General features: G+C 37.4%; 1 protein-coding gene across 9 annotated transcripts in view; it reads left to right on the forward strand.

Moving 5' to 3' along the window:
- ncam1b (neural cell adhesion molecule 1b) overlaps nt 1-27,655 on the forward strand; it is a 114,113-nt gene that overhangs the window by 38,128 nt on the left and 48,330 nt on the right. For all 9 annotated transcript variants that reach the window (XM_084717902.1, XM_084717903.1, XM_084717906.1 and 6 more), the window contains exons 2-7: nt 12,375-12,449; nt 15,082-15,291; nt 17,259-17,402; nt 20,006-20,143; nt 20,521-20,638; nt 23,956-24,116. In XM_084717902.1, the coding sequence (XP_084574028.1) occupies nt 12,375-12,449; nt 15,082-15,291; nt 17,259-17,402; nt 20,006-20,143; nt 20,521-20,638; nt 23,956-24,116 (846 nt within the window). The remainder of the gene's footprint in view (nt 1-12,374; nt 12,450-15,081; nt 15,292-17,258; nt 17,403-20,005; nt 20,144-20,520; nt 20,639-23,955; nt 24,117-27,655) is intronic.

Below are 27,655 nucleotides of genomic sequence, written 5' to 3' on the forward strand. Positions count from 1 at the left end.
CCTGGATTAAAGTGAGTTGATAACCACCATCATGATACCCGTTATCTCTGATTGCAGTTTTAGGTTTTGTCGATCCAGATCATACAAAGAAAGCCTGGCTGTGTTGAGCTTGCTTCGTAGTATAGCCCTCAGGAGCACTGCAAAAAACCGCAGCTTTGGCGATCACGTGATCGCGTTGTCTGAAATCGCAATTTCGATCAGAAAACGATAAATCGTTCAGCCCTAGACAAGTGATTGTTGTGTCTCAAATACCCTTGTTTTGGCTTGTAAGCTGGCTCTGGTTGGTTGTTTTTGTTCAGGCGCGATGGATAGGGTTGGGCTTATGTAAGAAGTTTCAAACTGGTTTGATATTAGACCAAATATCAGACTGGACTGGTAAAACTGAATTTTATGACTCAATGAACAGTTAATAAGTTTACCACTAATACGTTCCTGTAATGTTTCACAATAAAAGACTTGTTAAGAAATTAAGGGGGTCTGTACACTGAAACACCAGAGGGCTTTCATTTATTTATTTATTTGAAAACAGATGCAGGAAATATAGTTTTTTTATTCATTAACTTTAACAGGCCAAACAAGAGCAGATCAAAATGACTTTGTACCTACCATCTGTTACGTTACTGACCGTACTGACAAACTATAGCTGGCTACTTGCAAATATAGCAGACAGTCAGAGACAGGGTTATATTAGAGTTGTACTGAGTGAGAATGATGGGAGTCACTGTTTAACTTCATAGCAATTTATTTCACAAGTTAGTTAGCAGCTTAGCTCTGCACCACCCTCTGCTCAGCTATGATGCACACTCTACTACATGTGCTGCAGAGACCTCCCACATTTCCCATGATGCCTACTAATGCTGGAAAACCGAGCAAACATAACAAACTACTCAATAGATTACGTTTTCTGTCTCTGAATTTCATAGCTAATCATTTCATCACAACAAATGCTGGTTCAGTTGGTTAGTGCAGAATTTAACCGTTCCTTTACTGCATCAGTTAAAGTGGTAGATTGTTACGAATGTGGAAGAGAGGAGATGAACCTTTTTCACATATTATGTCTCATGTACTACTGTACTGAGATAAAGGGCTTAGTGAGAGTTTCAGCAAATATGTGAAAAAAGTCATTTTTATGTAAGTTACCAACTGTATAGTTAAAGGTCATATTTTTTCTATGCCATTACACAGATATAGATAATTTTTCTTGTGATGTAGCCTATTAGATATCGCAGATATGTGATTCTCAGTGTTAGTGGCTAGCATACCTCATACCTTCATTTGAAGGACAGATGAGATTCTTTTGTTTATTTTAGATTACAGATAGTTAAGCAAAGGTTTATAACTGTGACTGTCAATTTGGCAGGCTTAAAGTTTAAGTGGTTGTGTGCACGTGTGTGTGTGTGTCTGTATGTCTGTTTTACGCTAGCAGAATAGATAATGAGCATAATCCTGCACAGCAAGTGAAGCGAGTCATGGCCTGGGTCGAGGCTTACTACAACATCTAATGGCACACATGCAGTAGCACCCGAGGTGTTGTTTTAAGATAACTACAGAGGCTAAAGGAAAGAGGCCAAGCTCTGCATAAATTCTCATCTATATGGTGTCCTTGCTCTTCATATCTTATCAGTTACTCCCAACATAAGTGTGGAAAAGTCAGTGTATCCCCGCAGGACACTTAAATTTCAGATACATCCCAAGCTAGAGAGGATGGGTTTAGGCTACATGAGGCTATTTAAGGATCTCCATCTGCAACCACTGATTACTGTAGCCCAAGGACGTCGATGTACACCATTTCCATTCATGAAATAACCCCCTTCCACCACCATCACTACACAGAAGAACACAAACACACTCATACACATGCAAGGACATGTGTATGCAGTGGTATTACGTAGTATAATGCCTCATGGCTGTACTGAAGAAATTATGAGCATGACCCTTAAATAGAAAAACAAAGACTACAGTACAGATTAAATTGGGTAGGGTGCTTTAATTTCTGCTCCTAAACTACAATTATATTTGGAAAATGGTACAAAATTCTTTGAATTTTGCTGCATCGTGCTGTGACCTGCATTAAGAAGCAGCAGAGAGATAAATTCTGTCATTAGTAATAAACTACCACTAATATAGTATTTTTACTCCATGTTGCTCTAAAATTAATGAGTTTGCCACAAGACTACAAACACTTCATTGATGACCCACAGAGACATGAATTATTGACACTGCAAGCTGTCTCCTATAGTCATGATCAGCCTGCATCCAAGTATGACATTGCCCACAGCTACAGCAAGTGTTACATCACAAATAAACTGCATTCAGATTCACCTTGTTCCTTCCCTGTTTAGATGCAGGAAAATGGACCAACAACTAGATTTACTGGTAGTGTTTTCTTGGTATTTATCTTGGTATTGTGGTATAATTTAGGCAGACCATGATTCTCTGCTCATATGTCATCTTGTCAAGTTGAACACATGGTGTAATTGTAAATAAGACTTAATTTGCTGCTCAGATTTTGGGACAGACCGGCATTCATCATCCATTTGTTGGCAGCTCATCTTTTGGTTCCAACCATATTCTGCATCCTTAAATGGCAATGTCTCAAAGGCCGAGATTATTAAATCTAATTATCCTCTTTGGTTTTTGTTAGTATGGCTTTCCTCTTCAGTCTTAAGAATTAAACTATTTATGTAAAATGGAATCTAAAGATACTCAAAGGTAGAGCCATACATTGTCTCTGGATGTTTGTGGTCTGTCTCTTGACATTGGTTCGTTGATGGAAAATTCCACTTAGTGTTTTGTCCATGTCTCTAAAATTCTTGCAAGTGGCCTTTGCAGTTCACATTCCTGGTTTTATTTATTGTATTAAACATAGGTGGTAAACAGAGATTGATTTTTGTTGAGGACAGGATTGAATCTTTTCATCTTAGTTCAGTTTTTGTTAAAGTGAAATTTTTTGGATGAAGAGCTCTAGTCTGAAGAGTCTTTTTAATATAAAATGCCAAGTTTAACTGTGGGGGAGATTGCATGTTTACCCAGAACTAGGTCACTTTTATCTACTGGAATTGTTTATTTCCCTGTCGGTCTCTCAACCAGTCCAGTGTTGAGGGCCTTAACAACGATGAAACTTTACACAGGTTTGGGCATGTTACTCCTGTTTGCAAGTTTTACAAGCCTGAGGTTTGGTTTGCCAATTAGTGCTACATAACACCTTCTGATGCTCTTGGGGCCATCTTCATTTCTCCTAATTTTTAAGTCCTTGTTCCAGTTTTAATAAACAGTCATACTTTGAATCTTCTTTTATCGAACATGAATTGGAGGCACAAGGTAAGTTTACAGTAGGTTTAAGAGTTTTTGCTTGATGATTATCAGTTCAAAAAAATAACAGCTTTGTTTTCAGTATGATGAAAAGAACAGATCTTACTTAAATCTTCCAAAACCTAGCATGTACATCATGAACTTTTATGCATCAAGTTTTGTGCGTGGAGCTTTTTGAATTGACTTATTTATACAATGCTGTACTGCACTATACTGTATAGGCTTTTGCATGAATATATCAACAATTGGTTTAGCAGCAAGTCCATGGTTGGTTGTCTGTTTTTTGTGAAGTTGTTGCTAATTTAATGGTCTGCCTCTGAGGAACGATTTAGAGCACTGCTCAGCAAAAGACTAGCGGGACAGTACAGACCCACTGAGCTGAAGAATGAGTGAGTGGAAAACAGCATAGAACCAGGATATTTTTCACATTTTGTTTCCGTTGAGTTTGAATGAAGTGTGTTTTACGATGAGTTAACAAGGCAGTTAAGCTTTTCTTTGTCTGATAAAAGACAGAAACTTGAATTCAGAAGGTGTACGGTTGTATTTGTGTTTAACAAGGATAATTCAGTGGGTCTAAGAATAGTTTATGTAACGTAGCGAACTCGCTGCTCACACAAATCTCCCAGCTGAAACTCGATGACACACACACACACCTGTATGAATATATCATCCAACCTTCATACTATACTATGCTGTGCTATACTATGCTATATTACTGTACTACTATACTCCTTTTTTTTTCTTAAATACCCATATGTGTAGGAACTGAAAATTTGAGAGATTAGTACCATGGTAGTAGAGCTGGGCAACATATCAATATTATATTGATACTGTGATATGAGACAAGATACCATCTTAGCTTTTGGATACAGTCATATCGTTATATGGCATAAGTACTGTCGTTTCTTGGTTTTAAAGGCTGCATTACAGTAAAGTAATGTAATTTTCTGAACTGACCAGACTATTCTAACTGTTCTATCATTTGCCTTCACCCATATAATGACTAAGTCATTACATCCACATTACTGATGATTATTTGCCAAAAATCTAATTGTGTAATATATTATGAAAGCATCAATAGTCCTACCTACAATACTGTTGCAATATTGAGATTGAGATATTTGATAAGAAATATCATACTTGATTTTGTCCATATTGCCAGCCCTAATCTATAGCAATGTGTCATATTTTATGAGATTGTTGCATTTTTGTATTATTTGAGAATTTACAGTTTGTTATTTTAGAGAAAAATGTATGCATCAAAATAGATGACGTATTTCCTAAACCTAAAAATATGGGTATATTATCCATAAGCCATATCGCCCAGCCCTACGTGGTATTATCAAATAATGACGTGGTCACAGTAAGCATCACAATGTGATACACCTCTGGCTCAACAGCACCTTAGACACTGACACATCCTTGAAATGTCATTGGCATATGGACAAATATTGACACAGTCTTGATATTGATTGACATATGTATAAATTTACTGAGACATCCTTGACATATGGAATCAATTACTAATCAGTTTTTAACAACTGGTGGTACCAGAGTAGATGTAAAATAGGTGGTCAATAGGATTCATCCATTGGGTGGGCCACGAATGTCTGAACAAGTCTCCATGACAGTCTACCCAGTAGTTAATATATTTCAGTCTGGACCAATGTGGCGGAATGGCCAATCAACAGATTAACATCGCCATCTCTAAAAACATGCCTCTAGCTATCTTAAATTAGGGAGTAAAGAAAATATTACATATGCTTGAAAATTGTGCTAAAGGCCAAAATGAATCTCTCATTTGTGAAAACACCTTACGAATAACTCCAAATAACCCTTTATGAAGTGAGACAAAAGAACTTGATAGATGATTCAATTACGCTTGTATTCTTCTCTTATCTGCAGTCCATGCTCCTTTAACTTCTATGATGTGGAGATCTCCATGCAGTCTTAGACCTACTTGGGTTTAAAATGGGTTGGTCACTAGGGATTCACATGCAGATTAAATTTCTAGGACATGCTTCTTGTAATTTGGCCACCCCCTTTATGCCCTTTAACTGGGCTTGAGCTACACTAGCTTGTTAGCCTCTTAAATATATGAAAAGTGAGCTGTTGGTTGGAGTGCAATTACCCTGTCTTGTTCATAACTATCTGCGAACAGGAGCCACGGCTCTGCCTTCGATCTGAGAGAACCAATTAGTGCTTGGGCTACAGAATAGTTTATTTTGGAAAACTCCCAGACTGTGCAGGTGTATGTTGTTCTTGTATTCTAATGATCTACAGAAGAAGGAGAAAAACACTAAGTGAGAGACAGTGAAGAGGATGGGGGATCGTGTGATAGACATTCCCTGTGGGACCTTCATCCTTCTGAATGTCAGCTTGCTGGGAGGATATGAGAACGGTTTTGCATTGTTGGTTTTAATATAGGAAAAGGCAGCATTGTGAAGTATACTGACAGCTTTTACAATCTGGCTCGCTGCTTTCTGACTTTGGGGCATTAATTCAATGCATAGAACTTAGTAGACTTGCACCAATTAATCGGCAATGCTCGGAATCGGGCTGGTTTTCACATGACCGGCCCTGACCGGTGACCGGCCAGTCAGGGTCACAAATCCAATTCTATGCCGGTCATTTTCACACACATGTTCTGCACGATGGTCACGTCATGCATGCAGCAGACAAACTGACCGTGATATCACCACAGTGCTGATAATAGCTACACACACAGACACATGCTTGCTTGAAGCTGGTGTCAGTGACAGATTCCAAGAACAGAATAAGGAGAAGACAGACAGTCTACAACAAGACAGAGCAGCTGACGATGTCACAGTGCAGCCGTAAACTCTCTAGCTCTTCAGGCTAATGTTAGCCAGCGGCAGACTGCTGTTCAAAGAGGGACAGTTAAAATCTCACCTCCTGTTCTGGCTGAAGAATAAACAACCTGTGTTGATGTGTCTCCTCAAACATTTTCTCATCCAGTTTTTTGGTTAACTTCTGCGTATGTTTTTCTCATGGCAAAGTTTTACTGCAGCAAACTGTTGGACCGCGTCAGTGTCCGGTTTGTTTACATCTGCTTCCACAGGAGATCGCGTGAAATTGCGTCCCGCGAAATCCCACGAGATTCCATGATCTCGCGATATCATGTTCATCCGATTCATAATCTTAATATAAAACTATAATAAGGCCTGGCTGTAACCTGGAGGACTTTGCACATGCAATTTAATTTTTACAAGAAAAGTTGCAAAAATGTTTGTGAATGCTGTCAATTACAGTTCTTCGAAAGACTAAAAAATTGCAATCGGCCAAAATCGGAATCAGTAGGTCAGATCCTTCAAAAAATCGGAAATCAGAATCAGCCAAGAAAATTGAAATCGGTGCATCTCTAGAATTTATTGTACCTGTTCCTTTATTATTTTGCCAATATATTATGAGGCAAACCCAGCTAATACTAATGCAGTCTGACAACACTGCTGTAATAAATCCTACTTTCACTGAAGGTAATAATGTTTTGTTTTGGGGAAACTGAGGTGTTGATTCATCTTTATGGGCATTTCAGAGGCTGTAGTTTGTATATATTGTATATGTATTGTATACTGAGAGGTGTTAGTATACTGTCATTAATATAAATGGTTTAGTAGATTTATTACAGCACTGCTTTACTAGATGGCGTAAGTTTTAGCAAAGTATACCTAATAAACTGGCAACTAAGGATGTTTTCACACCTGTAGTAAATTGTTGGCTTTTAGTTTTGTCCTGGTTCATGTTGACAGTGACTTTTTACAAACAACAAAGAACAGTTAACATCAGGTTTTACAGAGAGGTAGCTCATTTAATGGATAGTTTTGTTGATTTTCATCCTGCATCATCAGGACCAGTGTGGGGAAATCAAACACTGGTGACTGACAGAAGTTTATACAGCACTTTAATGTTTCTGATTTGTATATTTATGTTGTTTGGTGTCACAAAGAGCTCACAAAGAAATTACTGATTTTAAGACTTATCAGGCTCTGTATTATTAGCCTGCAAATCAACCACTTGTTATTATGAATAATGACTAACGAGTAGAGACAGGACAAAGAGGAGGCGTCTTGTACAGTAATGGTTTGGGGCTTATTACTATGGGATCGCTGTCACACACTTTTTAATTGACTTAATGAACTGACAAAGTACACAGAGTGGGATTTAAGCACAGCAATTTTACCTGATTTTTAACTATTAATCAAGGGAAATATGCATGCTGATGAGCATGCATTTTATGATGTTTTTTTCACATTTGCATAAATCTATGTAGACTATATATGGCTTATAATATAGGTCACTTCCAACCGGATTTATTAGCATTTGAAATCATGCTAAAATCATATACCTGCGATCATAAAATTTGTTTGCTTTCACACCACACATGGCACCACAGTGTACTTGTTAAGCAGACTGAGTCCCACCTTTTCAGGCAGTCTCAGTCCGGTTGTTTGGTCCACACCAGGCAGGGTTCCATTGACAGCTTTCTCACCTGCCCAAACGTACCATCCTAATTTGGCAAATAAACCAGTTTGTTTGAACTGAACCAAACAGCTTAGGTGTGAAATCACCTTGGTGTATAATATATAGTTTTATTTGACATCAAAATTCTTCACTTTTGCATTTAATTTACTCCTCAAACACAATGGTGTGGTAAACATTTAGTATATTTCTGCATGATTCTGCAGCCTCAGCACTTTTTGTCATGTTACAGAAGCTACTGTACAGTAAATCCGGATTTAGCCAGTCTTTTTGACTGCACCGCCTGTGGATCTTCCCAGCCAAATGTCAAAGGGAATAAGCTTTAGCTTTTATACTCCAGGATGACAAGAAATGCAGAGAGCCCAGCTATTTCAGTCTTAGCACTACTACGCCCTGACTCACCACCTGCCCCACATTTCACCTTTCTCCCTGATTGCCACTCAACCTACCTGGCCCCTTGGAACTGAAAAATATTAAAAACTCATGCTTGACCTGTTTATAGACTTGCCTAATTTGGCTTTCTTTATTCAGCCTTCATTTAACTCTAATACTTTATTGAAGTTTATGGGTTTATCATGTAAGTGTTAAATCTGCTCTATCATGACTGTTGATCTGAGATCTAATTATTGCATTTTGTGTTTCTTTTGCATTTTTTATGTGCTTTGCCTGTTTTGAGGATTTTCCCTGTCTGCTTGGGTAGCTTTGGCTGTGTTGGGAAACGTTGCTGATGTAAAGCTCTTTCCAGACATTGAGTGTTATAATGGGCTTCACAAATAAACTTCACTTGACTTGACTAATCATCATCATCATGCTTCCTCTGCAAATGAGTTGCTTGTTTGTTTGACTAAATGAATACCAACCGTACTTATTTCCTCTGCCCAATTAAAACAAAATCCTTATCCATAAAATTAGCATAACATTGTTTGAGTTAGTAGTTCATATGAAAATAAAATGAGTGGGTTTTGATGCCTGGTTTTCATGTCCCTTCACTTTGAACATCAAATCCTGTTGACAAAATCAAATAATTTGGCTCATTTAAAAATAAAACCTTCAAACAACTGTCATGCAGGCAATCATTTATAGTAAACTGTGCTTTGTGCCTCTGTAAAGGTGACTAAGATGAGGATAATCTGACAGCAGAAACAGTGCAAACTACAGTGATTTTCAGAGAGTATATTCAGTTTCTGACACTGTGGCTCTGGTTGGATGAGGGATCATACTATACACACCTACCTCACATTTGGTAACACTGAACAGAATGAACAATGAACAGAATGAATAATATGAAAACTGTTGGATTTTTTATCTGACAAAAGGATATTTTTTAAGGCGATCATAAGTAGCAACCAATCATACTAATAACAGTAACTCATTTTGTGTTTTCTCCTTGTTCCCATGAGTCACCAAAACAACAATAGAGAATCAATAGAAATACACAAAAGACAATTATAATTTTTGCACTTTTTGATCCAGAGCTTTTATTTGTTCAGGTCTAGTGCTTTCTGGCTAGCCAATGTTAAAAAGAGAGCCCAATTTTGAAGATGGTTAAAATGGTTGTTGGGGAACCTGTAAAACCAATATATATAAACTTTAGACATATATCAAGTTAGCTTATGTTAGAAACACTAGTTAACTACCTCACTAACAATTGATGTAGATTAGCTAGCTAGTTTGCCAGTGTTTTGCTAACATTAGCTAACTTAAGATGTAATTATTTTGTATATGTCACTTTTACAGGCCCCGCAGCAACATCTTTTAACCATCCCCAAAATTTGGTTTACTTTTCAACAGCACATAGCCACAACCTAGGAGCAATGTATGGGAAACAGGACAAGAGGAAAAAGTTGACCAAAGTTCCAAACAGTGCGGTTCTTATGAACAATCATTTATAATTATTCGGGCCTATATTATTCTGGGATGTTGATGGGTTAAGAGCTGAAGTGATAGATTAGTCGATCGTAGAGTTATGACCGTGTGGATTTTTTTTTTGTGTAAAAGCAACTTATTCCCTCGGGCTGTTGGTTTATTATGAATGTTGCTAAAAATAGCAGCACATTTGTACTTACAACATCGGCTCTGGTGAGATCAGCTTTCAGAAGCTCTGTTTTTCAGACTTGAACTGCAGTATATTTTTTGGGGGGACTTTGTAAAATAGATACATAATGACAAATCCAGCACTAAATGTCTTCTGTGATTATTTGTCCATTTATCGTGTTGAAAACAGTTGTTGTTGTTGTTGTTAGCTCACCACTAGCAATCCCATAATGCATTGGGTTTAGTCTTTTGACCAATCAGCAGCTGCTTTCTTGGCATTTTGTGTGTGACAGCTCTGATCTCAAATACACTGTTCAATTGAATAACATGAGATTGACCCTACAAAAGAAAATTTGTGGCAATGACGGTCATGAGCTCAACCCCATGGTAGGCAACGCATGCAACACTGTGGTCATGCAGTCAAAAATCAGAAAAAAATCAATAATTGATCAGTTGTTGTCATTTAAAAAAAATCCCAAACCTTCAATGGTATCAATGGTTTTGGTCCTCTGTGATGGTTAACTAAACGTCTTTAGGATATGGACCATTAGTTTCTCAATCAATCTCTTTTATTTACAGAACAAGCTAGTCATGCCGTGTAATTTGTTGCTAGTTATACTGAGCAGTGGTCCCTTTTCTTGAGCAGTATTTAGGTTCAGTAATGTTTATTTTCAATGCATTTAGAAAGGTTTATTTACAGTTTGTCTGGTAAATGCAGAAGAAGGAATTAGACAAAAGTTCTAATTAAAAATCTGATTTTAATTCTGATTAAATTCTTGAGTAAAATGTGACACTGAATAAGCAGTTACATGGGTTCATAAATTTTATAGCTCTAATCAAGTAGAATTAATCAGTTGTTTTAAAGTAAACAAATGTGAAAGGAGAGAACATTAGAAAGTGATTTGCCAATGTTATTTAACCTTTAACTGTATTATGATTCAAAGGTTAAATTGTCTTTGCATTTTCACGTTTGAGCGAATGTCACTTGCAAGGAAACAGACTTCAACTGAAATAGATGTGACAACAATAAATATCTCATTATCTTCATTTTGCCTGTTCACTGCAGTCCAGCTTCACTAGACATCATTGTCCTCTTTCCCTGTGTCCCTCGACAACAGTGTGTGTCCACTCTTGCCCTGACCTCCTGTGTGTCTGTGTGTGTCTTTGTGTGTATCTGTGTGCGCACACTGATGGTACATACACATCCACGGTCTTGCTCATGCATAATATGGAGCTGGATTTTGGACCCATTTAGTCACACTTCTTAGTCAACCACAGGAACCCTTGACTGCCCCCTTGGGAGATTCTGCAGGAAACAAGTGAAGCTTTGTTCTAATTAAGCATAGAAGTGTTTCAGGCCATACTTCTGTCTGTCAAATAAATAACAGAAATCTGTCTTTTTCATCCGGTCTTTGATTAAGTGCACTGAGCGACTCACTGCGTTTATCTTGCTAGACAGACAGCATGATTTCTAAAACAGTTTTTAAAGCTTACTTTCTCTCAAGGTACACTGGCAGCACAGTGTAGGTTCTTACTAACTGCTGCAAGTTAACTCAATAATTGCAGCGTTGGCTGGATGCTGTATCTCTTGAAAGGACAGGAAGACTGCAGGCAACAGAGGAACAGGAAATGTCCGTTTTTGGACATGGGGCTGCTAGAGCCAAAACTGGCTTAGTGAATTTTTTCTATGTGCATGTGTATTAGTCCCTACAGATATCCTGTATCTACTGCCTTTTCAGATGCAGTAAAAAATGTTGATGTATGTGCAGATATGAGGGTCCTGGGTAGCAGCTGTAATTCGAGCCACCTGCAGGAAATGAGAGTCACAGCTTGAGATTTCTTTATATATTTTTAGCTGTATTTGCCTTTAAATGTGTGTTTTAAAGTTTTACATTTAAAAGGTAGAAAAAGTAAGTAAAGGAATTGTCATTTGCTGTCAATGAATTGAACCAGAAAGAAAGTTTATTGTTGAGGACCAATCCCTGGACATCAAATAGCAATGTTTTGGATTGGTAAAGCATCCCAAGCACAGCAAAATAATGAGGAAATAAGAAGGTGCAGGCACAGGGAGGGGTCTCACACTTCTGGTGGGTAGTTGGTGATTATTAAGAGGGATTATTTTTGTATGAGTCTATCAGGGTGGGAAATTAGCACCAGCCACCAGCTGGTAAGATATGAAAGTGTCTGGTAGATTTCAGACACAGAATATTGATTTACTATTCCTACTGGTCAGTTGGTGAAATTGAGCATTTATCTGTCAGTGGTGGGTAGACGTTCACATTTTAGTAAGGTAGTTTCCCACTCAGGAGTCTGCGTGTTGTTTTTTGGTGAAAACCCTGCATAGTCTTCCTTTTAATACTTGCCGCAACTGATATGTCTTCATCTGCAGGTTGAAGTGTTTCATTAGTTTTCTGTTTCAGTGTTAACGGTTTCAATGTTAATGCTGCAATGTTATCGAGCATTTCTCTCGGCAGTGCCTGATTTATTACGTTACCAAGTTTCTAACTTTGTATTTTTTTCTGTTTTAGTTTCACTGGAGGTGCAGATCACACCAAGCCAGGGGGAGATTAGTCTTGGAGAGTCCAAGTTCTTCATGTGTGAAGGTAAGTTTACCAAACTGTCATGACTCTAAACATTGTTAGCCTTTCAAACCTGCATCCACCTATCAATTTTCAGTTTTTTGTTCCATTTTTGTACTCAATTAAAGATATAGCCTAACTTAATAATATCACAGAGAAAGATAACAAGAGAACAAATGTCAACAAAGACAGTTTTGTGTTTATGTAAGATAAGATAATCCTTTATTAACCCCACAGTGGGGAAATTTGCAGTATTTCACCAGCAAAGCGGATAGCAAAATAGAAAGATGCAGCAATAAAAAACAAAATAAGGACAGTAAACAAGCAATAAAAACAAGAGAAAACATAAACAATAGAAACAGTATAAACAAGAAGAAATATAAACAGTAGGCACAATATAAACAAGAAACAGACACAACAGTTGGATTTACACCATTACCCACAGGAAATATTGGTATTGCACAGTTTGAAATATTACACCTGAGTGGAACATAGATGTTGCACAGTTGATTTACGTTAATATCACTGTCATATTCTTATTGTTTTCATATTCTATAAAAATAAGAAAATAATAATTCATGTTGGCATGTCATGTGATAACTGGTATTCAGATGAATTACACATAATATATTGGAATCTGCACAGTGCTTGAAAAAGCACCGCTAAAACTGCTAATGAGGAGAAGTCTTTTTCTTTCTCTCTTTCTTTTTGTGGATTTTCGTGAATGATGGCTTTCTGATTCTTTGTGGCTGTTCAAGCACATCCAGTTTCTTAGGAAGAAAGAAAGGGAGAAAGACAGAAAGTTTCATAAATCCCTCCATTGCACTACTTTCAATAGGGATGCACCAATCATCCCGGCCAGAGACTGGAGCCGGACAATTTTCAGTGTGACCGGCCGATCAGCGTCACATATCTGATTCTGTGCCGGTCATTGTCATACACATGTTCTGCACGATGGTCACTCTTCAGGCTAATGTTAGCCAGCAGCAGACTGCTGTTCACAGAGGGACAGTTAAAATCTCACCTCCTGTTCTGGCTGAAGAATAAACAACCTGTGTTGATGTGTCTCCTCAAACATTTTCTCATCCAGACTCATTTAACTTCTGCGTCTGTTTTTTTCACGGCAAACTGTTGCACCACGTCAGTCTCCGGTTTGTTTACATCTGCTTCCACATGAGATCACGTAAAATCGCATCCTGCAAAATCTTGTGAAATTGCATTCGCTGTATTCATAATCTTAATATAAAACTATAATACTATAATAATAACCAGGCCTTATTATAGTATTATAATATAAAACTATAATAAGGCCTGGTTGTAACCTGGAGATTAAAATAAAAATCGCATTTAATGAATATTTAATAGTCAGTGTTTTATTATGGACATCCAGTTTAATTTTTACAAGAAAAATTGAGGAAATATTTGTGAATGCTGTCCATGATAGTTCTTAGAAAGACTGAAAATCAGTATTGGCCAAGAAAATTGAAATCGGAGCATCTCTAACTTTCAGACTTCCTAACTGCCATAATATTCAGATGTCTAGCATAACACTTTCACCTGGCGACATGATTCTCCTCCCTGCAAACTTGCTTTCCAAAGTAATCACTGATCCTACAAGCCATATCTGCAAAACTGAAAATATCACATAATGTTAATTAAGAGGTCTGAAAAATAGGAGGTTGACATGTTCTGCCTCTGGTTGTGAAATGTGAAGATGAAAACAGTGGTACAATGCAAAGTTCAACGACCCTGTAACAGGGCCACATTTTGCTGGTTGGGAATTGTGTAAAGAAAAAGGCGTTTATATTGTATTTATGTTCACCTACACTACAAAAGAGGACCCTGAACTGTTAATGAAAAGCTATAGCTTTATTTTAAAAATCTTTGCCAATTCACTGTAAATTAACACATTGGCTTTTATGAATTTAATTTAATGTGAAACATGGCACTTTTATTTTTTAAATAAAACATTCTTGATAAAGATCTCCTAAGATACTCAGTTATAAAAAATGTTTGTGCAACCCAGGGGAAGGCACAGTACACACGCACAATCACATTATCGGGCTGGTACCACCCAGACTCATGTTGAGTCTGGGAAAACCCTGTATTGTGAAACCAGATGCAAGCCATCTTTCAAGAATATTTAGTGACATCCTGATGATTTAGAGGTCTGGGTTGTGTACATGTAATCATTTGGCTGAAATGTTCTGCTTATCAGTCTAATCAATGATTGACCTTTTTCACATAATACCCCCCTTAATGTCCTGTGTTTTCTGTTGCCCTCCATGTCTTGTGACAATTTCCCAAATTATGCTGTTATAAATAATAATAAATATTATTATATGCACTTTTTTCACTCACCTCCACACCGCAGTCCTGTTAGCAAGTAATATGGCTCTGATATACCCACTTCTGTTCAAGGCAAAACATGATATAAAATATAAAAAAAGTTTCTTATTGGCTGATATTGTACTTTTGTAACATTTTTATTAATATGTTTTTTATTAACATTTAACATCTAAAATGCCTAAACCACAGGTTTCAGCCCATGCAGGAGTATGACCATCCAGCAATATTTATTATGTGCGCACTGGTGTGGAATGTGTTCACTTTAGACAACTTGTTCCTTACATGCTGCTCTTTACTGTGCTTTCAGTTGTAGGTGTTGCCAAGCATATAGACTGGTTTGGACCAAGTGGGGACAGGATAGAACCGAACAGACCAGACATAACAGTAACCCGTAATGATGAGTCATCTTCCACCCTCACACTGTATAAAGCTGGGACTGAAAACGCAGGTACATACAAGTGTGTCGCTACCAATGGAGACCAGCAAGGGGAGTCAACTGTCAAAGTGAAAATCTTCCGTAAGTATTTTTTCCTCACCCCCCAAATTATTGAGTGGTATGAGCACAGAAGAAAAAAAATCCTGTTTATTGAACTCCAAGTATTTTATTGACTGCTCAAGGGCAACACATTACTCTTTTTCTTTTCAAGTGAGGAATGATTTTTCATCAGTTCAATAAACGGTCGGAAGACCATTAGAGGGCTGCTTAATGATCCTGTCTGTTGTGCAGTTCTTGTGAGTAATGGGTTTTATTTTCCGTGAATGCCAAGCATCAGCAAATGTCCATCAGACATGAAATCCTTTTCCAAACACAACTTTTCTTGTTATTTCAGTTCCTATTTTAGGCTATTATTAGAAGTGTTCACCCATGTAGACATGGCATATTAAAATCAATATATAGTCCGTGTCAATCGCAAAATAAGATTGCTGTTGCATTTTTCAGTTTGCAATTTGTCAAGATGAGCATTCTTCTTGACTCAGTAAATGTTAAGAAAATGGGAAAGTTCTGTTTGAAGAAGGGAATTTAACTATTTATAGATGTGAAGCACATCATGGAACTAACTTGTTAACTAAGCTACTGCAGAGGTTGCCTTAGACTTTCTCCTTGTCCGTCATTTTGACAGACAGGGTTGTAAAAACTCATTTTAATTCTTATTTTTAATAACAATGAGGCACAGTCTATTTAATTTTCAAAAACAAGTTGATCAGAATAACATTTATAATACAGAACATACAGATTATGCATGTAGAAGTGCAGGGGGAGAAAAGATGAACAGAGAAACTGACTGTGAGGTCACTTTCCATGTCAGCAGTGGAGGTCAGAAGTGTTGCTGCTCACTGATAAATGTACTTTTAGCCACTTGCTTCATCATAATTATTGGGCAGCTCAGTGTTGCCAACTGAATTTCTCATTAAATTTAGCAATTTTTCAACTTTATTTCTATAAAGTGATTACCAACAAAGTTAGCAACTTATTCACACCATCTGGCAAAAGACAAAAAAATATTCATATTATATTGTAATTTATTCCCATTCATGCTGCTCAGGGTAATGCAGTCCAAGGCTCTGGAGAGCTAATATAATGTTGGATTTTTCTCAAACTTTTTATCATGATTTTGTGATAAAATAAATGTACTACCACTATAGTAGATCGCCTTCAGTGTTTTAATCTGTCAAAATTTATGACAGCCTTTAGATTTTTCTGTAAAATCTGCAAAAATTTGGTCAGTGACATAAAGTATCTGAAAAATATTCAGATATAATGCAGTGTTGCCCGCTGAATGTAAATAAAAGCTTCTTCAGCTGCTTCAGTTTTGTCTCTTATGCCCCTGCCTGCAATGAATATTACAGCTGCATCTTAATTTATTTACAGCCACTGTTTTCTTTGTGCATATTATAGGGTTTACATTAAAACTTTTAGCACTTGTTTCAAGAAATGAGATGCACTATGTGGCTAAAACTGTCTTCATAGCCAGGAAGTTGACTGCAATTCTTTGCTGTGAGTCAAGTCTATAAGCTAACCAGTTCATTTTTTCAGAAGTGCTTCAGCTCAGGTTACTCAGTCAGGTTAGTCAGTCAGTAGGAGCTTGTTTAGAGTGCTAATAAGCTTGGAATAACTGAAAACACTGCTCGATTTGGGGGGAAAGAAGGTCCTTTTCATCATATTACAAGGAAGTTGGTTGGGTTCAGAATTGGATTTTTATTGGATTTATAAAGGTGTGGTGATTAGTAAAATTGCCAAGCACTCTACTAGTTCTCCTTACAGGAAAATTGCAGGGAATTGAAAAGAAATTGCTCGTGTGATTTTGAGGATATCCTGTTGCAAGTGGAACAGTATTCTTAAAAAGTGCTTAACAAATGGCTGTATCTCTAACAGTGAATAAAAATATTTCTTCCCAACAAACAAACTGAGTGAAGAAGATGGAGCTTTGATGAGATTCATGTTTCAATACCAATGAGTAAAACATGTTTTACATTATATTCCAGAAAAAATCACCTTCACAAATGCACCCTCACCCCAAGAGTTTACTGAAGGAGACAACGCCAACATTATTTGTGACATCGTCAGCTCGCCTCCACCCAGTGTCCTCTGGAAATATAAAGGAGCAAAAATACATATGGAAAAGGATGGTAAGAGTTCTCTGAACAGCATGAAGATCATATTTCTGTTTCACTTGATGTGGTCATTATCTCCTGTCATCTGTTTTAATTCAGCACATTTTTAATATTCTTAAGTTGTTAGTGTTTTGTTCAACTCCAACTCTTTGACAAACATTAACTAATGAATATTAATAGTTTTAAATATTGTTTTATATTTAATTTGCATGGTCTAATTTGCACAGTTGTTTGCATAAAATCCATTTGAAGTCCATCATATTAGAATGAATCAAAATAATTAAGAAGCCATCAGCACTAAATATTTTGTGGGCTTTGTTTTATTGGTTTCAAAAGTAAAAACTGCAGCTTTGAGTTTGGAAATCACAGAAGTGTCTAGGTAGTCGTACAGTTTGACATCTGAATACCCATGTTAACATTGCAATATGGCCAAACTCTTATGAAAACCAACAGGAAAAGATATTTTAAAACAAATCAGTGCAGCAGCTAATGCTTATTTTCATTCTCAATTAATTTGTTGCATCATCCTTAAAATGTCAGAAAATGGTGATAAATGTTTCCCAAAGCCCAAAGTATTGTCCTCAAATGTCTTGTTTTGTCCGCAATCCATAGATATTCAGCTTACTGTCAGTCAGAAGGTGTTCAGATTTGAGAAGCTGAAATCAATTAATAATTGAGTAATCAATTAATTGTTGCAGCTCTAAAACAAATTAAAGGAGCAGCGGGGAAAAAGAAAATCCTGAATTTAAACTGAAAACATTGAAAAATTAACTAACATTATCAATAGCATGTGAAGGAGTCACAGTTATGATGTTATGTCGAGGACATTTATGAATTGTGTTACAGAGAGGTATCTACTGAAGTTGGCATGCTAACCAGCTAGCCCAGACACATACTTGTCAACCTTGAGACCTCAAAAATGGGGAGGATATGAAAATCAAAGTGGGGCTTCTGCGAAAAGAAAAAAAAAAAAGAAAGAAAGAAATTGAGTTTCATAGACTTTGTTTCCTGCATTCTGGTGAGAATGAAAATAACAAAATAAAAATATACATTTTTTTGGCAAACAGATGCCTGCAGATGACATATAATCTAACCTGTAATGCTTATTAGCTCGAATGGGACGACAGCATATAACCTTATCTAGTTCAATTTCAAATTTGATTACATGGACACAACATAGTTGGGCTGCTCATAGAAAAATGTGTCCCTTTCTTTTAAAACTTCTTCCTTTATACTCTCTACTTCTCTTTCCATCTCTCGCTCACTGTTATGTCTAGAAGGGAACCCCAGACCCTCAAAAGGTCTTGCAAGAGTAATCATTTTAACCCAAACCATGATCTTTCTCTAAACCAACAACAACAACTCGTACAAATCTTGCGAGAGTTTCACAAATCAAGGGTTCCCTTCTTGACACGACTCTCACTGAACATGAATATATTAAGGAGAGGATACAGCCACGCAGTGGGTGCAAGCAGCTGTTGAAAAAACATTTAGTGCAACTGTATTGTTGTCCAGGTGGAAACTAAACCTTTAAGACTTGTAGGGCTTGTACAGGCTGTATAGTGTCAGAAATTTGCTGTAAACTGGGAGGGAGCAACGAAAAACAGGAGTCTCTTGTTTTTTCATTGGTGTTTCATTCCTATTTGCAGGAGCCTCTCCTGCAAATGGAGAGGGTTTGCAAGTATGATTCTGACTCCTCTGTGTTTGGCATCACCTTCAACAGGTGTCCATATTTTACATGCTGCTTCTGTAAAACTAAAAATGTGAGTTATGTATTTTAAATGAAATTCACATAAACTACTACATACTATAGTACAATACAGAGTTTTACAGCGTGCAACCACCGACACAGTGGTTTACCAGTGCTGGACTTGAAATTGTTGATGCCCTGCTTTTGTTGCCATTCTCCTTCAGGGTTTACCCTGCACTTTGAAAGAAAAAATTAATTTGGTTTTGGATTTGAAAATGCAATTGATTCTCTGTTATTCACCCCTGACACTGAGCAATATCATAATGCGTATGGTATTGTTGGTATTGCTCACTGGAAAAATAATAACACAAGCCCATGTGTGGGTTGTAATAGTATTTTGAATTACTACATGATTAAATTTATTCGGTTCACATTTCATCTCAAACTGAGGGGGCTCTTGTGGGCTTTGGCCATATTCCTCTTTTTCTGGAGCTGGTGGAAGTAGCATTGGGCCCGCTCACTGAGATGAATTTGACAAAGTTACAGATAATCTGTTGTATTGTCAGTTTTTTATATAACATTATCCCCCAGACAGATGGAAATATTGCATATTCCTTGGACTAATGGAGCTTGAAGAAAATGTATAAATTCAGTATTAAGTTTGCAATAATAAAGCACAGATAGTAGAGACTAAATCAGACATCAGTGTTAAAGTGTTGAAAGGTTGTCGGCAGATATATCAAAGTGAATCTTTGCCATGGTTGACTAATTAAGGCAGCTATTTTCTTTATATATTGTGCGTCATTACATTACTATGTAACCGTCTTGGTTGCACAACAGTTGCTGTTGATCATCAATACTTAAAGTGGGTGCCTATTTTAAACTGTCAAATATATAATACATGCATTCATCTTCTGCTTCCTTTCAGTTCGGTTTAAGGTACTGAGCAACAATCACCTTCAGATCCGTGGCATAAAGAAGACAGATGAGGGCTCGTATACCTGCGAGGGTCGCCTCATGGGCCGCGGCGAGATTGATCTGCGGGTCATCAAGGTCATTGTGAACGGTTAGCAGCTCTCATACTGTTTCCTCTTTTCCTTTCTGTTCCTGCGTGCATGTTTTTGTGCGGCAGGTGTCCCATGACGCTTAAATAAGCTGTAGAGCCTCAGAGGCGACCAGGCTCAGCATCAATGTGGAAACAGTTGCCCAGAGCAACCGTGTATCAAAGATGTTCCATGCTAATGAAGTCTGTTTCCTGCAACTTCTGAGCCTAGCAAATGAGTGTGCTTAAAATAAGTGTTCTGAATTTGTCACTGCATCTGTCTCTGTTTTCCCTCCTACTATCTGTCTATGTGACTAGCTGCCTATGTATGCATCTCTCGATTAATTTATTTTTCTTTCTAGCTTTTACATTATTTACCTATGTATCTCTTTGTGTCTCAGTGCTCCCGACCATCAGGGTATGGCAGTCAGAGGTGAATGCCACAGCAGATGTCGGGCAGCCTGCCATGTTGACTTGTGCTGTTGATGGCTACCCCGAACCCATGGTGACCTGGACAAGGTAAAACTCTGCTAGCAAGTAGGGAGACAAATGCTTTTAACATTGGCAGCAGCATTTGTAAGATGACAGCACATCACACTAATAATTTATACAATGTATCTGTTAGTGTGTAGAATTATCTTGTAGTTAGCAGGACTCTGTCTTTTATTGATATTGATATTGTGATGTGAGACCAGATATTGTCTTAGACTTGGAATATGATTTTATTGTGATATGCATATATGATATGCATGCATCATAGTAAAGCCTTTCTGTTATTGCCTTAGACTAAGCAAGATGCGTATAATGACTAAGTCTTACTGATGATAATTTTTATCAGAATTCTCATTGTGTTAATATTTTGTGAAAGCACCAATTGTCCCTACAATATTGTTGTAATATCAATAAATATCAACATTGAGGTATTTAGTCAAATATATTGTGATATGTCATTTTGTTCATACCACCCCGTCTAAACAGTCTAAAAACATAGTCTAAAAAAACAGCACTCTATCTAATAATAAAGTGGCTGCTGTTGCATGTAAAGAACTAAGTTCTTGTCCTTTGTATTTAGTATTATTTGTCGAGTTTATCAAGTTTAAACATGTTTGTATCACCCTTCAAATTATTCCTTAGACATAAGTGATTGCTTATAAGTCAAGACTAGTCCTGCTAGCAGATCTGTGAGGCTGTACATCGGTATAGTAGTGCTTTGAGCAAAATGCTAAATTCAGCATGTAAGCATGCTCACTGTGATATTACTAACATGTTGATGTTTGTGAGTGTTAATGTTAATTAACACATTAAAATTTTTACTTGATAATGGTGCAAGATGAAAAGTTAAGGGTTGAGTATCCTCACCTGTATTAAATTTCATAGCAATCCATCCAGTCATTGCCAATCCATCTAATAGCTGTTAAGATATTTTAGTCTGGACCAGAGTAGAGGACTGACCAACAGACACAGACGAACACTGGCATCCATAGAACCACACTGTAACTAAAAAACTGTGTTTAACAGTGATAGCACCAATTGTTGTAGACAGCGTAAATGGTTGTTGGCACATAGTGTCAGTTGATTAGATTAGACTTTATTGTCATTGCACAGAGTACAGGTACTGAGACCACAAAATGCAGTTATCAGGAGAGATGCTGAGCCTTGTGTTGTACACAAGCTGCCATCTTGGTTATTATATCACTATCCAAATCGGTAAAAGCTGGCAGCAAACTAAAGAGATGAGTCTATGGAGAAATAATAGTAGAGTTTACGGTAGTTTCCTAAGTATGTCATTTCACAGAAACATTTTGCTCCTGCATAAGAAATGAAAGCCGAGGGTGAAATTCATTATAGCCTTTTATATTTCTGTGTCATGAAGGTTGTTGGTTTCTATAACACAGCAAGACTGCATGAAAAGTGAAATTTTTCTCACCACCAGTAACCTGTAGCCAACCTTGCATCATTTACATTCTTATGTAACATTATTTACATTATTATATATATTGCACAGTATTATGATATAAAGTTTGTTTATTTTTTTACATTATACCCTGCTGGTTCAGTTTGTTGTCAGAGAGAAACATTATGCTGCTCCTTAAGTAAAATAGGGTTGAATATCCTCCAAAAGGAGGAATGGTTTTGGTCCATATGCACCAGTCTACCTCCATCAAACTTGAGGCCAAAGTGTACGCCAGACACTTTAAGCTATTTGGGATATTCTACCAACTGGTTTATTCATTGCAACGGGACACTTAATCACAGGGTATCAGAGGTGCATGTCAACAGTGAAACCTGAAGCCTGGAGTGTCATCAGTAGCAACATTATTGTGTGTATCTGAATACAGCCACTGAGGCTCCTGCTTTGTTAAACTGTTCCTGTTCATTTTGTTTCCAAGACAGCAGTTAGCTGTGTAGACAGCTTCGATTGGGGGTGGGTGCAAACAGCCCAGGAGCTACTGTTGCCCTTGGATTTTTTGTGTTTTGTTGCCCTTGAAATAATATTTTGTACTTGTGCAGTTAGACGGTACCTGCATGCTGTTGAAAGCTGTATTGTGAGCAATCACAGACAGTCAGAGGCCAAAGAACATTATCTCATTTACATGGCTGCCAATGGATGACAAACAATTTATACTCTGTGAGGACAAAATGAAAATACATGAGCCATTTTTGTTCAAATTGATTCTTAACACCAAATGTCAAAAGGCCCTCAGAAGAAAAACATCATGGCCCTCATTTTCTAAAAACATTCTCTGCTCCGAGATTTTCAGCTTTTCACCTCTTTTCTGTTTTCCTCACTACACTTCTGCTTAATCGCTTCGATCTTTTTCACTTTGTCATTCAAAGATCTCAGGAACTGCTGCTTACTTTGTTAAGACTGAAGGGTCACAATTAGGAACAGTTATTTTTTTAGAGGAAACCTTGCAACATGGTGCAGTTTAAAAATTGATTTGGATACATGGATATAATGTTAAAAAATCATGTGTCACAAGGACTGAGCTGCGTCTCAAAAAACTATAATTTATTAGTCTTTTACTCTAGTGCTGTAGGCAAGAAAAAAGTCACATATGCAATGAAGGACAAAGGTTTTAGATATTTCTTGTTGGGCTGCACAGAAAGTGAATATTGTGTTAGAGCAAAAATGTGCAAACATGTCAGTCCATGTTGGACTTTTCTCAATGCAGAATGAAGCATGCATGATGAGCCTCCCCATGTAAGACTGGCTCTACAGATGCACCGAGTCAATGGTCTAGGGGTAAATAAACACACATGAAGCCAGTTGCCAGCGCCTAGGAGTGTAACGGATTGTCACTGGTCTGTACAGATCACCCCCTACGGTTCAGCTTGAATGTGATCCGTGGACTAAATGAAACGATTATAATGTGAAACAGCTTTACTGTCAGTGTTACTTTTTAAAGTAATAATTCCCTAAATATCTAGACAAATGTGTGCTGTATTGTACTCTGCAGCTCATCTCTGTGTGGCAGCAGTCTTTAAAAAAGCAGCAGGCCAAGACACCAGACACATGAGAACAGCTGAATGGCATGGTGTTTTTGTCTGCACTGGCAGTGGGACCCACTGGTTTTTGAAAAGTCAAGATCATATCCAACTCTTCATTTAAGCCACTGGGGTGTAGTGTTTTAAGTTAAAAGATAAATCTGCATTCACATTGGAATAAAATTTGATCCACATTCCCACCACACCACCACACAGATTGCCAAATCCAAAATAGAATGGTTGCTACCTGAAAAGTGTCTTACAACAGCTGATTTAGAATCCACACAGCGAATAGCACTTTTATGTTCATTGATACTGAAACTAAGTTGTCTGTTTGTTTCCTGCAGGAACGAGGTGGTTCTGGAGGCTGGAGAGAAGTACAGCTTTAATGATGATGGCTCAGAAATGACAATAATGGATGTGACCAAGCTGGATGAGGGGGACTACACCTGCATTGCCAAGAACAAGGCTGGGGAAAGTGAGCAGGAGCTCAGTCTGAGAGTGTTTGGTAAGGCTAAATGTTTTGTATACGTATATGAACTAAAGTGACAATATAAATTGTTCCAAGTGTGTGGGAATGAGGTATAAGAGTATGTAGGTGGGGGAAGAACAATAGTATGGTTATGTGTCTGTTTTCTAAGGGATACGAGATGAGGTGTTGTTTCAGTGTGGGCTGTGCTTGTTTCATGTAAGGCTGAAGCTTAAGGATTTAGAGATCTGGCCAAGTGGGATGAGCTCAGCTGAACTCTTTGAAATCTTTTTCTTTTTTTCTTCATTTTTGCCCACTAGGTTGTTGTTGTTGCCTTTATTTTGTCACGTAACGACGGCCGTAATTTGACTCGCAATCACAGTATTAGCTCATGCAGTCTTTCTGTCAATTAATTTTACAACGAGTTAGTTGGTGCAGTTTATTTTCCCAAACAACAGCGGCCGAGGCCTGGTTTTTCTGAGGGGTAAACAATTACCATAAAATTACTGAGGACAGCTTTCAAAGCACATTGTTTACCTCTTTAGCAAGATTTATCTCATTATCTCCAAGATTTTCTTGCACTCCTAAAGCTTTGGTCTCTTTGCATCAATATAGGAAAAGCTGCAATCATGCGGATCCTTGTAAGCTCCCATTTCTGAGTATGGAGGCTGTGTAAATGTGTAACTGTGTTTTCCAGATATTTTCTCCCTTGATCCTGAGTTCTTGAATTTTCAGTACCTTTCGAGTCTGATTACAAAATTATACTTTTTCACATATTACAGCTGCACAGTATGCTGCCTTGAAGCTTGTTTCACTATAACATTCACAATCACATGCAACAATTAAAGGTGATGTTTAAAGAAAATAATAAATAAATATTATATTATTATAAATATTCCTGCTCCATCCCAACCCCATGACAGAATTAAAAAAATTCAGGTCCCAGTCTCAGAAGAATGACTCCCGTCCCTTCCTGTTCCCATCAGTTCACAGTCCACACACATCATAGCTGCAACCAAGGCTTGAAATGAACTTTTTTCCTCAGTGACCCACACTGTCCCAAATTCTATTTTCAACTTTCCCGGACTTAACACCTGTTGTTTCAAATTGAAGTTCCTCCTTTTCGTTTTACATGATAAATATACTTAAATAACTTTGTTTCAGTAACTTTTATATCACTTCATTGACTCACTCTGGATTACCCTCAAAGTTCTGCTACTTTTTCCCGTCACTCATATCTGAGTAAAAAGCTGAAATTACCCCGGGTGTTTGGATACAATAATTTTTGTTATTTTCTCAGTCTTCGATTGAGTTATTGTTTCTTGTTTCTTAGTGTTTGAACAATGAATGCAAACTTGTTTCCAATTGGTGGGCTACATACCAGTGGACATTTACTTACACACATGTTGAACATATTTCATAGTGGATACTTTTAGTTTTTACACCATGACAGTGTGTTAGTTAATGACACAGCATAGAGCTCATGTTGGTGCTACCTCACATTTTTCAGATTTGATTGATTTGAAATAATTTGATAAAAAAAAAATGTATGTATAAATGTATGCATGTATAATCACCTGAAAGTAAAAAAGAGACAATACAATGACTAGCATTATGTTAATTTTTAAAAAACAGAGTTACTGGTATTATGATTCCTGTTCAGCTCCCGTTGACATTTTCCTGTCCTGTCCCAGACCCATGATGAATAGTAAAATTGACTCCCACCCTGTGGGAAACCCAGAGGAATCCGTGTCCCACAGGATTCCAAAAAAAATGTCAGCCTCTATTCAGACTGAATTTATTTCTCTCAGGGCGGTGGGGTGATCTTAACATAACCTGCACTGGTCAGCCATTTTAATCCTGACCGGAGTCCATATGTGGCTAATTCTTCAGCCCAGTCAGAGTTCCAGCTTATGTCCCACCTGGGACTTCTGGCCACAATTATACGTTGCCACTGAACCCTGTCTCGTACTTTGGCCTGTGCTCTTTCCCATGAGAGACCCATCTCTCCCTGTTCTGTCATCACTGTCCTTTGCCAGGTGATTTTTGGTCTGACTCTCTTTCTTCTCCCTGTTGGAGTCCATCTCAAGGCCACTATGACTAAATGTGACTAAGAGCCACAGTAACTATGGTCCAACTGCTACTGGATTTTTGGGCCAGAGGGCCGATATTAGGGAGTTTAAAAAAAAAGAAGAAAAAACTATACTGATATATAAAGGCCGATATTCATCATTTATAAAATCCAAAATGACAACAGGGCACTGAAAACTGTAAACTTTTACTTGTATTTTTAACAATTAGAAATAACTACAAATGTTTAAAAAACACAAATAGACCAACTTGAAGGAAGAAAAAGGATCAAATAAACAACCTGCATTACATTTTGTAAAAATATCCAACAACAATACTGATAATACTGGCTGACTGATATATATGTCTGGCACTATCCATAACCATGTTGCAGATTTTGCATATGCAGCTATTATGAAAAATGTTGATAGTTCTCATGTCATTTTCCATTGCTCTCAAGCACTCTGAGTCATACAAATGAACAGCCGTAACATTGCTGTTGTAATTATCTTTGTAGAGTAGTTTGTCCTTCTACTCTTTTTCGTTTTTCATATTGGTGTGAAATTTTACTTTACTGTAAAATGGAGTAAGCTGGAACTGTTTTTGCTACTCTAACGGAAACATGCTCATAGAAGCCTATTAGGGAACCAATATGACAAAAAACAGAGGCTGGAAAAGGTTAACAAATGGCCTGTTGTAATGCCAGCTGCTGCAGTTACTGGTATTGTCTCTGAAACCTGTCTTTTTTAGCCAAAATTTGTTTGCATTTTGTTTTGTACATTTGATTTTTAATGCACAATTAAAGGTGTGCAGAATTAGAAGTTCAGTGCAGTGTACCTATGGATGTACAGACAACTGTGGTTGAATGGCAAATGTCTTTTTCTCTATAATTTGTAAGTGAATTTATGGACATCAATTCCTGATAGACATCTGACTTAAAGAAGTGTCTGTCACACTGTATGATATCAATATTATGTCCCTGTGTGTTAAGATTCGACTGAGTTATGATTCTTAGAAGGAGCATGGTTTTAGACACAGCATCTTTGCCTCCTGTCTCTCCCTCTGTGGGCCCTGAGGCAGCTTTTGCTGTCTCTTTTGGCTTTGTCCTGCCGAATGTAATCCTGTAATGTCACAATGGTTAAAATGCTGGCCGGAACGATGTGTTAAATTACTAAGGAGTGCTGTCCGAATGGGGCTTTAGGTAGCCTATTATTTATCAAGAGTTTCACACTTGAAGACCAGCTTCATCAGGATTGTGTGGGTGTGTTTTGATCAATTTGATTGACAGTACTGGAAATATAGTGCTCACAAGGATGTGACAACCCTCTATCTCCAACTGATTACCCTCACCCACTTCAAACCACAGACAAAAAAGAAATGCAGACATCTATCATTTAAAATAACCAATACTGTTCTATCTGTAGGAGGAGATTTCCTGTTCATGCACCGTCAAAGTTTGATTGAGAAAGTAGATATTCAGAGCCTTTAAATAAGGCCACACTGAAATT

Source organism: Lutjanus erythropterus, chromosome 4 (assembly GCF_056507025.1).
Source record: "Lutjanus erythropterus isolate fLutEry1 chromosome 4, fLutEry1.hap2, whole genome shotgun sequence".
NCBI classification, from domain to species: Eukaryota; Metazoa; Chordata; class Actinopteri; order Lutjaniformes; family Lutjanidae; genus Lutjanus; species Lutjanus erythropterus.